Source organism: Schistocerca americana, chromosome 5 (assembly GCF_021461395.2).
Source record: "Schistocerca americana isolate TAMUIC-IGC-003095 chromosome 5, iqSchAmer2.1, whole genome shotgun sequence".
In the NCBI taxonomy this organism is placed as follows: domain Eukaryota; kingdom Metazoa; phylum Arthropoda; class Insecta; order Orthoptera; family Acrididae; genus Schistocerca; species Schistocerca americana.
This window is the reverse complement of record NC_060123.1, coordinates 441307742-441324255: the sequence shown is the minus strand read 5'-3', so window position 1 is coordinate 441324255 and position 16514 is coordinate 441307742. Positions and strand designations below refer to the sequence as shown.

At 40.1% G+C, this 16514-nt stretch overlaps 2 protein-coding genes across 8 annotated transcripts in view; one reads left to right on the top strand and one right to left on the bottom strand.

The window, feature by feature from the left end:
• Positions 1 to 13258, bottom strand: part of LOC124615403 — a 494346-nt gene extending 481088 nt beyond the window's left edge. For 4 of the 7 annotated variants that reach the window (XM_047143247.1, XM_047143248.1, XM_047143249.1 and 1 more), the window contains exon 1: positions 12884 to 13258. The gene's annotated coding sequence lies outside the window, so the exon portion shown is untranslated. The remainder of the gene's footprint in view (positions 1 to 12883) is intronic. The other 3 variants (XM_047143252.1, XM_047143253.1, XM_047143254.1) reach the window with 1 other exon arrangement.
• Positions 13259 to 13476: 218 nt separating this feature from the next.
• The window catches only part of LOC124615894 (DNA repair protein complementing XP-A cells), a 36484-nt gene continuing 33446 nt past the window's right edge, over positions 13477 to 16514 (top strand). Inside the window, exon 1 of the mRNA XM_047144068.1 lies at positions 13477 to 14215. Coding sequence (XP_047000024.1) covers positions 14025 to 14215 — 191 coding nt within the window. The 5' untranslated portion in view covers positions 13477 to 14024. The remainder of the gene's footprint in view (positions 14216 to 16514) is intronic.

The following is a 16514-nucleotide window of genomic DNA, read 5'->3' as shown; positions in this document are numbered from 1 at the left end:
AGACAGATGGAAAACCGAAAAACCATTTGTCAAATTTTGCTTCAAAGACATGAAAGAAAATCAATTTTGCATCGAATCGTTACTGGCGACGAAAAATGGATTTATTTTAAGAATCCTAAACGGGAAAAATCATGGGTTAATCCGGGACAACCATCAACATCGACTGCAAATGCAAAACCAGATCGATTCGGCAGGAAGACAATGCTCTGTGTTTCGTTGGATCAGAAAGGTGTGGTGTATCATGAGCTTATGAAACTCGGTGAAACTGAATACTAATCGCTACAGACAACAAATAGTCAATTTGAATTATGCACTGATCGAAAAAAGACCAGAATGGTCCAGAAGACATGGCAAAGTATTTTTTTACACGACAATGCACCTGCACACGAAGCAAAACTGGTCAGGATACAATCAAAACACCTGGCTGGGAGCTGCTACCCCATCCGCCGTATTCACCAGACTTGGCCCCTTCCGACAACCATTTGTTTTCATTAATGGGGCACGCATTGGCTGAGGAACACTTCGATTCCTACGAAGAAGTCGAAAATTGGGTGTCTGATTGGTTTGCTTCAAAAGACGAACATTTCTATTGGCGTGGTGTCCACAAATTGCCAAAAAGGTGATCAAAATGGATAGAAAGCAATGGTCAGTACTTTGAATAAAATGTTTTTACTTTTCAATTCAAAATTAGTGTTCCATTTTCACAAAAAAAAAAACGCTCATTTCATACCGGTACACCTGGTAGTTACCCAACTTCTTCCATACTTCAGTCTCGGCACTACACACTACGGTAGGTAACGTTCTCCAAGCCATTGCCAAACCCAAACCCTCCCATCGCATTGCCACAGGTTAGAGCGAGACTCATCACGCCAAGACAGTCTTTCAGCCATCCACTGTCTAGTGGCGTCGCTCTTCACCACCATAAGTGTCCCTTAACACCGACTACAGAAATTAGTGGCTTATGCGGAACTGGTCGATCATTGTAATCCAATTCTTTTTAAGTCCCAACGCACAGTCATTGTGCTAGCTGCACTACTGGCAGCACTTTGGAATTCACGAGTGATTCCTGCCGCTGATTTCACGCTTTTTTTTTTTTTTTTTTTTTTACCGTCACCATTCCTCGTCGTAGTCCGTCAGCACAAGAGGTTTGCTGGTCTTGCTATAGCTGTGGTTGTTCCTTGGGGTTTGCAATTCACAATCACACCAGCAACAGTTGACTTGGGCAGCTCTAAAAGTGTTGAAATGTCCTAGATGGATCTGTCACTCGGGTGACATCCAATGATTAGTCCACGTTCGAAAACAATGAGCCCTCCTGACCAACCCATTCAGGTATTGCTGCGTCTCTGCTGACAACACAATAAGCCCCCATAATACAGGCCGGTCCGCCGCTCTTGACATTTAGTGTTCAATTCCTAGTTACCAGACGTATCCGGAACTTTTGATCAGATAGATTACATTGTGTACAGTAATGGTCCCGTAAATTCCCCATGGGGTACACCTGAAGTCTCTCTTCCGCCTTAAGACTTCTCTCCATTAAAATTATTATGGAGCGTTCTATTAAATTTAATGTCAAATTACGCTGCTAGTCTGATATTCCATGCGCCTGTATTTTGTTCTTAGGCGGCACTGTTTAGAAAGCCTTCTGGAAATCAAGAAAGACAGCATCAACCCGGCCGCCAGTATCTTCTTTTGTGAGTCCCGTGGTTGAACTGGGATTACTTTATCTTTTCTGGTTTCTTGGAGTGTTACACTTGGGGATTCTCGAGTAACCAGACCCTTCTTTGCAGTGCCCGAAGATAGCTCTGAATACGATATTAGCATAATTTGTATGTCAGAATAAATAGTAAATCTGAAAGGCAAAATATATATATATATATATATATATATATATATATATATATATATATATATATGACACGATAAACTGTGCCTACTGATCGAATCGATCGATTTCAAAGGTAGCAACATACCTCTGAATTGCTTCCGTGTCTTGCTTTAACGAGACCTAGTGGAGACTTAAAACACCGTAGCACAACTCAATAATGGGTCGCACAAACGTTTCGCAACATTACGACTAATGTCACCTACGTGGGTGGTCAAGATATCATTAAAACTCTGATATTACAGGAATGATTCTTTCATACATCCTCACTAAATTATATTCATCCACATTTGAAGCAAGCGGTCATTCATTGCATCAAACAGAAACTCTGATAGTGCCTTCTGCTTCCTCCACCATAGAAATGTTCCGTGAGCTTTTACGGCAATGTTAGACTGCAACTTTTCGTGAAACAAAGTTCAGCGAACCAGCAATTGCGACAGACTGCACAATAATTCTAATGTCTCGAACGTTCATTTCCCCTACGGGCAAAATAAGGGAGGCTGAGGGGCGTACAGAGGCATTCAGGCACTGATTTTTGCCTCGCTTCATGTGCAAGTGAAACAGGAAAGGCAATGATTAGCAATGGTACGAAGTACCTTCCGCCACGCAGTGTACAGTAAAGTGCGGGGGTATGGCTGTAGATTTAGACAATCTACAGCAGTGATCGTGAAACTTTCTTACTCAAGAATAATACTGACATTGAGGGACAGCACTTCGGACCGCAAATGTATCGATCTTATTATTAATTGGTAACCTACATAAATTAGCATGTTTCGAGCCGCACAGTAAGTTGGCTACCAGCCACGAAGTACTGAATGTTCAAAGAAGGCGCCATTCGGAACTCTTCGTGTCGGCTGTTCAGTGTTTCAGATTGCTGCCACCATCGGCCAACCCAGAATTGCGACACTTTGTGTTGCCTGTGTTAGCGAACGATAATTGGTTAATAACAGTAACTGTACTTAAATTTAAATGTGTTATGCAATATAAAACGATCATATGTGTTTACTAAATATTCTGAATGTCAGTTTTCTTCTACTCATTGCGTTGTATTAAAACAGCCTTGATTCAATTTCATATTGCTTGCTAAAGGTTTGTTCTGCATTTGGAGGTGACCATCTCTGTAATGCACATTCACGAATCAATGTTACATACGGGTCAAAGTGTATACCACAGCAGCAGATCTGTACGAATCGCTCACGCCCGTGAGTTGTCAGTACTGGAAGGTGAACAATAAAGCTTCCCCCCCCCCCCTTACGTCCTCGAATCCGCCAGTAGCGACATAAAATATTACTGTCTCTGTGTGTATTTAGTTTATTACTACATTCTTAAGAAGATATTAACGTTAGTTGACGTTTTTGGAGTCGGCTGTTATATTACACCGACGGAAAAAAAAATCGTGGCATCAAAAAGGATATGTGCGACATTTACAAAGGTTGACTGGCAATGGCAAGGAAAGCGTTTCTGAAGAAGAGAAATTTGTTAACATCGAGTACAGATTTAAATGTCAGGAAGTAGTTTCTCAAAGTATTTGTTTGGAGTGTAGCCATGTATGGAAGTGAAACGTGGACGATAAACAGTTTAGACAAGTAGAGAATAGAAGCTTTCGAAATGTGGTGCTACAGAAGAATGCTGAACATCAGATGAGTAGATCACATAACGAATGAGGAGGTATTGAATAGAATTGGGGAGAAGGGAAATTTGTGGCACAACTTGACTAGAAAAAGGGATCGGTTGGTAGGACATGTTCTGAAGCATCGAGGGATCACCAATTTAGTATTGGAGGGCAGTGCGGAGGGTAAAAATCTTACAGGGAGACAACAGATGAATACACTAAGCAGATTCAGAAGGATGTTGGTTGCAGTAGGTGCTGGGGGATGAAGAAGCTTGCACAGGATAGAGTAGCATGGAGAGCTGCACCAAATCAGTCGCTGGAGTGAATACCACAACAACAACATACGATGGTTGGTAAGTGTGTTTCTACATCTGAAAGATGATGTCTGTTCATATTTCGCGCCAGTCGCATAAGAATGGTGCTAGGAGAGCACTATGAGGATTCTAATGAGGTTTGCTGTTTCGTTTTAAATACATGCTGTAATAGCAGTGAGCGTTAGTTACCTTTGAGATTGGATGCGGTGCGTTGACGTTAGTCAAGCCTTTAAGGCGACAAAGACGCCATTATCAACACCCCACTGGGTTAGAACGAGATAGCGTATTGGGGCTACGAGAAGCTGGGTGTTCCTCCTGCGATATTACAGCCACTGTGCAAGACTGCTGGCAGCAGTGGTTACGAGAATGTACGGTCGCAAGAAGACCGGGCTCTGGAAGCCCACGTGACACTATCGAGAGGGAGGGCCAACGTGTTCGGCCTATGACTGGCGCATGCATTGGGGTTATGGTCTGGTGTGCGATTTCGTATGACGTCAGGATCACTCTCGTGTTTATCCCTCACACTCTGAGTGCAGATCTATAAATCTGGTGCCATTCATGAACAGTATCCCAGGGCGCGTTTTCCAACAGCTTAACTCTCATCCACATACTGCTGTTGTAACCCAATATGCTCTACAGAATGTCGATATTCTGCCTTGGCCGGCTCGTTCAGCAGATCTATCTCCAACCGAACACATATGGGACGTCATCGGACAAAATGTTCAAATGTGTGTGAAATCGTATGGGACTTAACTGCTAAGGTCACCAGTCCCTAAGCTTACACACTACTGAACCTAAATTATCCTAAGGACAAACACACACACACACACACACACACACACACACACACACACACACACACACACACACACACACACACACACACCCATGTCCGAGGGAGGTCTCTAACCTCCGCCGGGACCAGCCGCACAGTCCATGACTGCAGCGCCCTAGACCGCTCGGCTAATCCCGCGCGTCGTCGTCGGAAACTCCAGCTTCATCCACAACACAACCTGCATTAACCGCCCCTGTATTGACCGACCACGTGCAACAGGCATGGAACTTCGTCCCGTAAACTGACATCCGGCACTTGTAAAATACATGTACGGTTGCAAGCTTGCATTCAACAATCTGGCAGCTACACCCGTTATTATATACCAGCATTTCACATTTGCAATGGCGTATCTTGCGGTTACATTAAACTGTGATCTTGCAATGCTAAGATGTTGCGATTTTTCCGTTAAAATGGTGAGAACCATGGGCCGCGCGAATACTTGTTTCGGGCCGCAGTTTTAATGCCATTAATCTAGAGTCAGTTCTGTGCCAGACTAGTGCAGCCAAAAATGCGGCAATAGCTACGGCCCGTGCTTCTGGGAGAATGGATGCGAATCGTGCTTTCTGTGTATCCGAACGCTGTGCCAAGGATTATTAGTAGCAGCTAGAACCCCTAATCCCTACTGAATGAACGCCTTTGGTATTTGAAGAACTCTCACCGCATAGTCTAATTTGTTCCTTCAAATTATTGTTATATATTCAAATTATTTGTTATAAAATCAGCACAAAGATAATTTGACAGTGAAATGGACGTGTGACACGGCTAACGAGGGAAACGACTTTAATGTCGAGTGTGCCCACAGGAAGCGAATAGCACTTAAGTTCTCAATATACGCAAAGGATTGATTAGATCGAGTCAACAGCACTGTCAGGTTGGTTACGATGCCACTTACAGCAAGTATCGTTCCTGGATCATCGTAAAGGGAAGCAGCGACTTTGTCAAAATTTCTGCTTTGTATACTGAACGAAAGCACATATAACGCTAATAAACGCAAGATAATGCGCACGAGAAATAACTTGACAGTATCAGACTACAAAATTATTGGTGAATACCTCGAACCCGCCATACATAATTATTTAAAATAATAAGCTATATGAAGACGGTTAAGTCAGAACTAGCGAAAGAAAATGGAAGGCTTGTTGGAAGGATTCTGGAAAAGTTATGTTTCTAAAGCAAAATTGCAAAAAATATGCAAATGCTCCAGCATTTGGAATTATCGAATAGACATGACAGCAGACATCCAGAAAATTCAGTGATGCACTGCTAGGATCGTAAAAGGTCGGTACAGTCCAAACGGAATTGAAACGGATCGTTACAATGGGAATCTTTGTAACAAAAGGTGACGTTGGTCTCCCGAAACCCTGTTGGGTAACTTAAAAGCGGCATTAGACGATTTCGCGACACTTCTACTGCCACCACCAAAAAAATATCTGGCGTAGAAATAACGAGGATAAAAGAAAAGTTGGCGGGTACAGAGGGATATCTAGTTATTCCCCACCCTATTGCTCAATATGAGAATGCAATATGAGGCAAAATTCGATAATATGGTACGAAGTATGCTCAGCCACATACTGCACAGCAGCGAACGTTACAGAAAATTAGATATAACAGAAGCCACTGACATGTCGCCATTCTGTAATATGTACCCACATTTTTTAATTTTTTTTAATTTACAGAGCCGCTATTGAAAACGTTGCACTGTTCTTGTCCAATGGTCAAGCTTTTGACAATGTCAACTGGAATACACCAGGGTAGCCAGGTGTTCCGCTATTTACCTAACTGTTCGGTACTTGCCCCGTGTTGGACACCGAAGTATGCAGGGTTCTGTATTTTTACAACTCAATTCATATCACTAATTTGCAAAATTATCAAAAGCATAATGGCTGTTCAAGCAACGATGTCTACGCGGAAAAACTTCAGTGACAAGAATCATATATGGCCTGACGCTAAAACTAAATTTAGCGACGATATGGTAAAAGAATGGCGTCTAACTCTTAGATACGTGAGAAACTAGCTTTTACTTAAAACGGAGCGCAAATTATCAAGTTTATATTCATCCATTTTTTCATAATAAAGGCACTTTGCGACTACCAACAAACTTTAAGCATATTTAAAAACTATTTCTAAACTTTTTCTCGCTTAGATGCATAATGTCAAATATTCAACACGTCAACTTATTTCTTAAGTAATCAGGTCGGAAGCTGTTTTATACACGGAAGTGAGATTCTTTAAAGAAAGCAGACCGCAGACGTAAGTGGAAATGGATGCAGTAATCGAGAAAACAGTGAGGCAGTATTATTCAACCTGTACATTGAGCAAGAAGTAAAGGAAACCAACAACAAATTTGGAAAAGGAATTAATAATTCAGGGAGAAGAAATACAAAAGCATTTATTAAGACACTGTTATTTTGCAAGATTTGGCTATAAGATCAACAACAATAAAAGTAAAACAAGGATAATGGAATGTAGTCTAAATCAGACGATGCTGACGGAATTATATAAGGAAGTGAGACACCACAAGTACTTGATAATTTTCGTTTTTTTGGGTAGCAACATTAGAGACGTTGTCCGAAGTAAACAGGATATCAAATGCAGACTGGAAACAGCATGAGAAACATTTCTGGCGAAGAGAAATTTTTTAGTATCTAATACAAATTTAGGTGAAGGAAGATGATCTAGATGTATTTGTCTGGAATGTAAGCTAGAAGGGAAACGTGGACGATAAACACCGCAGACAAGAAGTGAATAGAAATTGTCGAAAAATGAGGCTCTAGAAGAATGCTGAAAATTTAGTGTTAGGTCAGTCGATTACGCTCCTTTTACGAACGACGTGTTCATATGCAAGGGCGCACTGAGTCCAACGACAAATAAGGTTCGATATTCAGTAAGTTCGTATATTTTTTCACTAAACGACAGTCTGAGCTGTGTCTAGGGCCCTTGTAAGTCAATGAACAGGATGGGCGGTTTTTTTTCTTTTACTCTGGATCTCATGGAGCAACAGACAGAGACAAGTTTTCCAAGTTCTTTATTTGCAGAACCCATGTTAATTTTTACAAAAGATATTTTCGAGCTCCAAAAACATCATTATGTATAAGAATGAGACAAGTTGCTCACCGAGCGGGGTGGCGCAGTGGTTAGACACTGGACTCGCATTCGGGAGGACGACGGTTCAATCCCGCGTCCGGCCATCCTGATTTAGGTTTTCCGTGATTTCCCTAAATCGCTCCAGGCAAATGCCGGTGTGGTTCCTCTGAAAGGGCACGGCCGACTTCCTTCCCCATCCTTCCCTAATCCGATGAGACCGATGACCATGCTGTCTGGTCTCCTTCCCAAAACCAACCAACCAAGTTGCTCAGTTTTACGTCGGCGATGTAGGTCTATAAATGCATCTACCGGATAACTCTTCTCGAATACGGAATTGCACTCCGCCTTTTTCAACTGCCAGGTGTGCTTCGTGCTCTGGAGACGTTAAGATGAACGACGGACAGAAGCGGGGTAAGTTATTTCAAAGAATCTCTATAAAACATCAATGGTCTCATCCAGTTGAAACGCTTGTCCACTGCTGAGCAGATTCAATTGATTGACTTTACCCTTCTCTCCATCGTCCTCTGTTTCGGTGACAGTACGTTCACAAAGGGCGAACATGAATTCTATCTGCTTACTGATTTTGCGTAAGACCGAAATGTCTTACAATTTTTGGTTAGGTGGATTGTCAAAATTTCCTTATCCAATCTACAGGAAGATTTCTCACATTATTCTCCATACGCTCATTTTGACTTCGTTCGACTTTTGTTAGACGACTAGTCTTTGACTTCAATTCTTCGTTTTCGTAGCAGCTTTCTAATACTGCTATTCAACAAGCGCTACTCTTTTTCCATACCTCACAACGATGCTCGGCACGTATAGATCTAAGACGTATTACTTACAATGCTTTATCAAATTAATTTCATCAACTCGTGCTCCACGTCTGTTCTTGTGATACATATTCCAGGGAAAATTTAGGAATTCGCTGCTATTCACTTACGGAGTTTCATTCAGATTTACATTTCTAAAGGTACACGAGCTTTATTACTTTTAACAAGTTAGGCTAATTATGGGACCTTACCGTAACTACCACATTAAAATTTTCTCGTACTAACTGCAAGGATGAACGTTCTTTTCATTAAGTAATGTGTTTGATCTTTCTCCTGTTACGGCAGGTAATTCATCATTGACTAAGGGATCAGGGAAACTAACAACCCCTGTGTAGACCACATTCTCTCTGCTACCCAAGCAGTCGCCTCCTTTGTGCAGTGCACGAATGCCCAATTAACGGGGACTTAGCGATTCTCCAACAGACTAAAGAGGTACAGAAATGCGCATCCAAGATCGTACCCGAACCGACTGAGCCCCTGGTTTACAAATTGCACTCTGCTCCAAATCAGAGAACCGGGAAACCTGAGTATGATGTTGCAAATTGTGGGCCCTGCTTCCACTCTACGTTCGATATAAATGCCGTGTGACTAGGGCCTCCCGGCGGGAAGACCGTTCGCCTGGTGCAAGTCTTTCGAGTTGACGCCACCTCGGCGACTTGCGTGTCGATGGGGATGAAACAATGATGAAAAGGACAACACAACACCCAGCCCCTGAGCGGAGAAAATCTCCGACCCAGCCGGAAATCGAACCTGGGCCATTAGGTATGACATTCCGTCGCGTTGACCACTCAGCTACCAGGGGCGGACTCTACGTTCAACGATAGCTGTCTTCACCAATTCGGTCAACCCTGTAAACTGAAGGAACTGAGGATGCGTTCAGAATGCAGCCAGCAGGAGTCATTTGCTGTGACGTGAGCTGTGTGGTGGGCAAACTTTAACTAAGGTCCTTGATTGGGGCCAATACCTCTGAAAAGTTTACAGGAGTGTGTGGTTTTGTCTCTTAGAGAGATGGAAGATACTGGATGATTGCCAACTGATGTATCTATCATGTCACCTGCCCTGATGCAAATACCAGTCAGGCGGTATAGCTTCATCTTTCTCACAGACCACAAGACACAATCATGCACTCCTTTCAGAAATTCAGTGTGCAGACCATATAAAATCCACTTTTTAGCAATATATTTATTTAAAATTTATACAACTGTTGAAGCTCTCTCTTGATTTTGATCTCAGACACTGGGGATGTTACTGGCTTAAGCATTACTTACCACCTTCAACTATTTTTCTTTCATCTAGTACAGAAGGCTGTATTGTTGCTATAACTTTACAAAGCTTATCTTTCAATTTGGAAAATTTTCTTTTGCTATGATTCACAATAATAGATAGCATAGTGACACCCAACAAAGGATGTCATTACAATTAAGAATCTTTTAAGGTGCAAAAACTGTTGTAACAAGAGTGATTAACAAAAACAAGGTGACTTTTTTTACATATGGTCACAAACAGAAGAAAATTACTGAGAACTGAACTGTCAATAAGCAAATCTCCTTACATAGATATATTTTAAGTGAAAATTATTGCCAACCACTCATCACCACTGTTCTTCAGTTGAAATAAGACAGTCATCGGAAGGTTGACAGGAAATAGAAAAGTTTCTTGCCACAGTAGTTGTGCCATTAAAACCTTTTCTTACGTAACTTTACAGACATATCGATTAGAGCCAACTTGATTGTACTTCCAGGATTTCAACAGTTTGTTTAGTTTTATGACTGCAAAAAGGAGATTATATATCATCACAATTTAAATGTTTTTGTTCAAAATAACAGACCCTGATATGGAATACAGCAGCAACCAATGGCTTGTCCCAGTAGCAAAACAAGCTAACCTTAGCTCTTTCTTTTAGAACTTTTCTGTTTCTTTGAATGAAAATTATTTTTATTGCACAAAGCTGAAGTAATCGAAAACAATTTTAAATTTTTTGTTAGTTTCTTTAATGTCTGTAATATGTAGTAATTGTTTACTATGAAGTTCATTTGCATATTTACTTGACCGACAAAGGAATTTATGAATAAGTTATGTTCTGTGGAAATTTCAGATTTACCTGTGTTTATGACAGTGGTTCAAAAAATGGTTCAAATGGCTCTGAGCACTATGGGACTTAACTGCTGAGGTCATTAGTCCCCTAGAACTTAGAACTAGTTAAACCTAACTAACCTAAGGACATCACAAACATCCATGCCCGAGGCAGGATTCGAACCTGCGACCGTAGCGGTCTTGCGGTTCCAGACTGCAGCGCCTTTAACCGCACAGCCACTTCGGCCGGCTTATGACAGTGGTGATAATGTGAAAAGCAAAAGGTGTGATTATTAGTTTCTTGAGGAGGCCACAAAAATTTTGAATGAAAAAAGTATCTATGTAAACTAACTTTTTCATTGCAAAGTGAGGAGTACAGTTCACTCTTGAACTTCAGCTCATTCATACAAAACCAAGATTTCACAATACAAACCTCCCTCTCAACCAAGCTTTGTACAGTGGCTTGATGTCCTTTTATTTACATACATGTACATCTTCCCTACACATCAGTAGGGCAGAAATCATGAGAAGCAACTGTACATCTTCTCTAGACATGAGTATAACAGCAATCATGAGAGGCAAAGGTTTTAAGTGTTACTGCTTCTTTAGCATCAGTTGTATGACAAAAGCAAAAGTTCACCCTATTTCATATTAAAACAGGTAGGATAGATTACAAGTTACATGACTTAAAATCTCAGTGGGTGAAGAGTTTAAAGACAAATAAATTAAGCATGAAGAATCTGAATACAAGTAACTGGAAAGAAACACCATAATGAAGATGGAAGATTTTACTTCTTCGAATATTATAACAGATGAATTAAAAAAAAAAAATGATCTTATGCAGCTACTGAAGCCAGAGGTGTGCATGAAAAACTGGAAGCAGATGAACTGTAAAGCTGTTCGCATAATTAGTGCTAAAATGGCGAGAAGTACAGTTCAGATAATATTGCATTACTGCAAGATACCACCGACAAAACTAGCCAAAACCTTAAGAAATCTCATCACAAAATCACTCGTATAGTGACTATAAATAGGGGGAGTTTCTACATTACGAAATTTAATTTATTTGTATAAACAAATCAACACTAAGTCAAAGAACAAAAACGGCAATTATTAAACACTGAGGATCTTCAACTTACAAGAGTCCAAAAGCCTGCAACAACGAGCAACTTACTTGCGAATTAATCATCTGAATCCAATGATAAATCTTTAGAATAATTAACATTTGTTCTGGTTTCCATTAGACAAAACTTTTTTGATTCCCCGTCATTGCAATTTTATCAGGGAGGGGTTCAGAACTCTAGCACCATGCTATTTTTAAAGTTAAACTGGATCTTGAGGTTTCTTATTTAGCCGAATCTACCCATGAAAAAACTGGCACAGCTGTGCACATTTATCATATTATATCGACCCCGCAGTGCTTTATAAAATTTAGCTGTTTGGCCGACAGAAACACAATTACTAAGCAGAAAGAATATAAATTTGGCAGCATGCCTTCAACAATTCAAGGGTGCGGATATCTTTATCAAGTATTATAACAGCGGCGGCAACAATAACTTCCTCCCTTCGAGTGGTGTTATCATCTTACCGACGGAGCTCGTTCACAAATGTCAAGCAAATCGCGGCCTTACCGTAGGCTTATAAAGGATAAATTTTGGTTTCATCCAAAGCGCGTCACATTACGAGTTTCGCATAGGTACCACCAACCGTATTGCTGACATTACACGGATGTCTTGACATAAAAGCTGTACCGAATTCCTTCCAAGGCAATGTTTTCGAAAATTAATTCATGGATCTATCTGATATACGCAATACAATGGTTCCAGTTAACTCTTGATTCGGCAAATTCAATGCGAATAAACAGTCTGCTTCACATAGGAGCAAACTTTTGTTACCATGATACAGTGTGTTTCTTGATGGTCAACTTTGTGAGATGCAATGCAGTCTTCCGAATTTCTTGTGTGGTTTTTTCTACGCGTTTAGATCCGCATTCATAAGCGGATAACGACGGTAGAAACAAATGCTTGCCCTAGAGAAAAGTGCCGAATCAAGCTATAAGAAGTATAGAAATGTGCAGAAGACTTAGCACACGCTCGAATATAGACGAACTTGAGTTTCATACGTCTTCTTGGTGGCAGACATGTTCAGAACTCTTTTTTTCCTTCCAACAATCTTGAGCACTGTTTTTCGATCTCCAAGCGCGTAAGTTAAAAGCATAAAAATAAATGGAAACATTATGGACTGATTTATTACCTGGAGTCTATGACTTCTTTCACACTGGCATGCGAATATTTTCGTTGAGTGGACGACCAGTAATTCCTTCGAATTAGGGAATCCTGCGGTTTCTTGATAAATACGCTTCGAATCGGTTGCCCTACAATGCGTCGTAATGAAGCCGCCTCAGAAAATTCTGGGAGTGTTCCTCTCTGACAGCGGCAGCTCGGATCGATCGATGCACATTGACAGCCTACCTATATCACTCTTCTTTCACACTTTGAAGGTTGCAATAGCACTTCGCGAAATTACTTTCGAGTCTGTTGCTTACCTCACGTGTCAGTCCCACTGTACACACTCTTCGTACACTTTAACAACAAAACACTTTTTAATCTCAAAACCATACCAGCAACTTGTCGCGAATAGAGCGCAGCACATGGATTTCTTCGCAGTGGTACCAACGTAAGAGGAAATAAATTTTGGTCTAAAAAGTCGCTAACAGATGGCGCCATGGTATTTCGTAGTTTGTGTATAATGCTTTTATCCTGCAAAAAATAACCTTAATCGGTATAGTAGGCAGAGATCACAATTGGTCATGCAAAAAGTTCTGTCGCCTTTGTAGCATCAGTGTAAATGATCCAAAGACAATTTCGTATACTTATTAACAATATATAACTAATAATTTTTGCTCCAAAAATAAAAAATATGTACAGTCGTAATACATCATTACCAAGTTATATGAACATACAAAATTAAAATTTCAACACCTGTAAGGAAGAGTATAACAAAAGATACGTACAAGTTATGTTGTCCAGATTCTATAATCCATAATCTATAATAAACCTTGACAGTGCCCCTATAGGGGAGCTTGTCGTCCTTGAGCAAACAACCGCGCTTTCCATCCGCATGCAAAATTCATAAAACATCGTCGCTCTTTCAGGCAATGAGATTTTAAGCATACATTAGCACTGCTGCCTCGATTATATTACTCACGTTATTCGAGAAAACAAACACTGCCAGATAATACGTCAGGGTTGTTTGTTTTTGTACTGTCAGTTGTACGAAAGGGATTGCGTTCAGTTAAAATTTTATAAACTTTCAGGCTGCAATTGTTACTGTTTGCAGTGTATCAAGTACAGCAGCAAACTGCAAAGTATTGGGTGACAGTAGTGAACTAGAGATGCAAGCTGGTAGTGAACTTTCAGTTGATGAGGCTCTGGATTTGGAGGCTGAGATTGCAGCGGAATCTAACAGTGAGCAGTATGAACAAATTGAGCTTACAGATGCACAGAAAAGTACTATTGAGAGAAATCGACAAAAAGCCCTTTTGCTGAAAAAGGCGAGGGCATCAGCTCATCCGTACAGCAAAAAGTAAGTACAGGTGATATAAATATGCATGTGCACATGTTGTGCAACTGAGATTGTTGGGTAGTAGTAGTAGTAGTAGTAGTAGTAGTAGTAGCAGTAGTAGTAGTTTTATTCATCTGTAGATCACTTTTACAAGGATAGTGGACATGCCATGGTATTAAAATTTAAGAATAACATAAATAATGTTCTTCTGAAACACAAGTTCAGACAGTTTTTATTTTCATTTTAATTCACTTTAAAATTATCTTCAGTCCAGATCCTCCCACACTACTGTAGCAGTGAGAAAGCACTGGTCTCTTTGAATACATGTTCAACTTTTGATCTAAAATTTCTTGACAATTTCAAACACTCAGAGAAGTTAAAAACAGTCTGCCATACACTTATCAGCTTTCATGTACCATGATAAGCAATAAAAAGCTCTTAGCCCCATCTGGCTGTGAAAACTTAATGATTTCAGTAACCAGTAAGTCAATTAACAAAGAGAGATTTGAAAGTGCATGGATTTCTCTGATCTCTCTAAACTAGGCTATGTAGAGTTACACATGTGGCTTACCTGTAACACTTTATAAATTTCTTTAAGAAAAAGGTTTTGCTAAATTTAACGGGGTTTTCATTGCCTACTGTCAATATGTAATTTTAGTGTTTAACTTATAGATTTAACCTATGGTTTCAAAACTTGTTATTTAATGATCAATACATTTACTTTGTAGAGAGTAACATGCACTCATTAATAGCAAATCATATTGCCAGTATGTGCTGCTGTATAGTAATTATAATTTCAGGCAGCAATCTGTGAATTCAGTTATTAGAAGAAAGGAAGATTCGAGTTTAACACTCTATTTACAGCATGGTCATGGAACATGAACTTGCATTACAGTAGGATGGAGAAGGAAATTGGTTATGCCTTTTTCAAAGGGACCCTGCATTTGCCTGGCTGTGATTTAGGGAAGTTGCGGAAAACGTAAAGCTGAAAGGCTGGATGGGGGTTTGAACCATTGTCCTCCTGAATGCAAGTCCAGTGAGAGAATCACTGTGGTACCTTGCTCAGTTTCAGTTCTTGGATTATATATTGTGTTTGTGTTTAGTTATGTCATCCTTACGATAGCGCACAGTAGCATTACTCTGGCTACCTCTAACTTTCACATTACAAAACTCTTCCATACATTCCTATTATTGTAAGTATAGTTTGTGTGAAACCCATGTCCTCACACACACAATAGGAGAAACATGCTAGAAATTCAATGACATCATTGGTTCATATACTTCACAAGTGATTTGAAGTTCTTTGTAGATTATACGATCCAGGCTTTCTTATTTTTAACCAAGTCTGAAGAAACAGACATTGGTGACAATCTTTAAAATTATCAAATTTATTTGCTGTTGCGGATCCAGAATTAACTGCATTAGGTATATTGCCTATTGGTGACAAATGAAAATTTGTCTGGACTGAGACTCAAACCCAGATTTCCCTATTGTCACAAGTGATCGCCATAACCATTTGGGCTATCTGAGCACATTTTGAAAACTGACCCTAACTTCCATACGCCATACTGTCTAACACCCCATTGCTTCCAACTTTACTTGGATTCCCACCTCAGGGTTTCAAGGACCTAAACGTATGAACATATTCAACATTGGTATTAAGACTGTCTGGGCTAGAGTATCAGTCCAGCACCAGTTTTCATGTGTCGCCAAGGGGCAACATCTTCATACCTAATGCAGCTAATATCTGAAAGATTCTGCAATTGTGGAAAAAAAAATTCATAAAATCTTTATTCTATGCATGAGTTTGTTTGTATTGCAAACTTTACAATTGTAGACACTCCTTGAACGTAACCCACAGTGCATTAATTACATCTCGGAACTGTGGAACACAGTGTAATAAGTTGACAGCAACTTAACAGTTGTTTTGAGAACAGGTGGTCAAGGTAGTAAAATCATTAATGGCATGGTTTTGTGTCATGTAAGAAGACAAATGAATTCACCATGAGAGTTTTAAGGAAAGTCTGGACCAGTTACTGTGGAGGCAGGCACTTATTTGCACACATTTATCTTTGTTGAGCATGTTCATGTTTCTAGCTTCCTCCACCTTTATCAAGAAAGGTGGCATAGTTAACGGTAAGAGACTGCTCTCACATTTGGGAGATCCAGAGTTTGAATCTACATATGATCATTTGAATTAAGATCTGCTGTCATTTCCCTAAATCACTAAGCCTAAATGCTGTGATTGTTCCTTTGAAATGTATGTGCTTATCCAGTCTGAGCTTGTGCTCCTGCTGTAATGATCTTGTTCTTGAGAAGA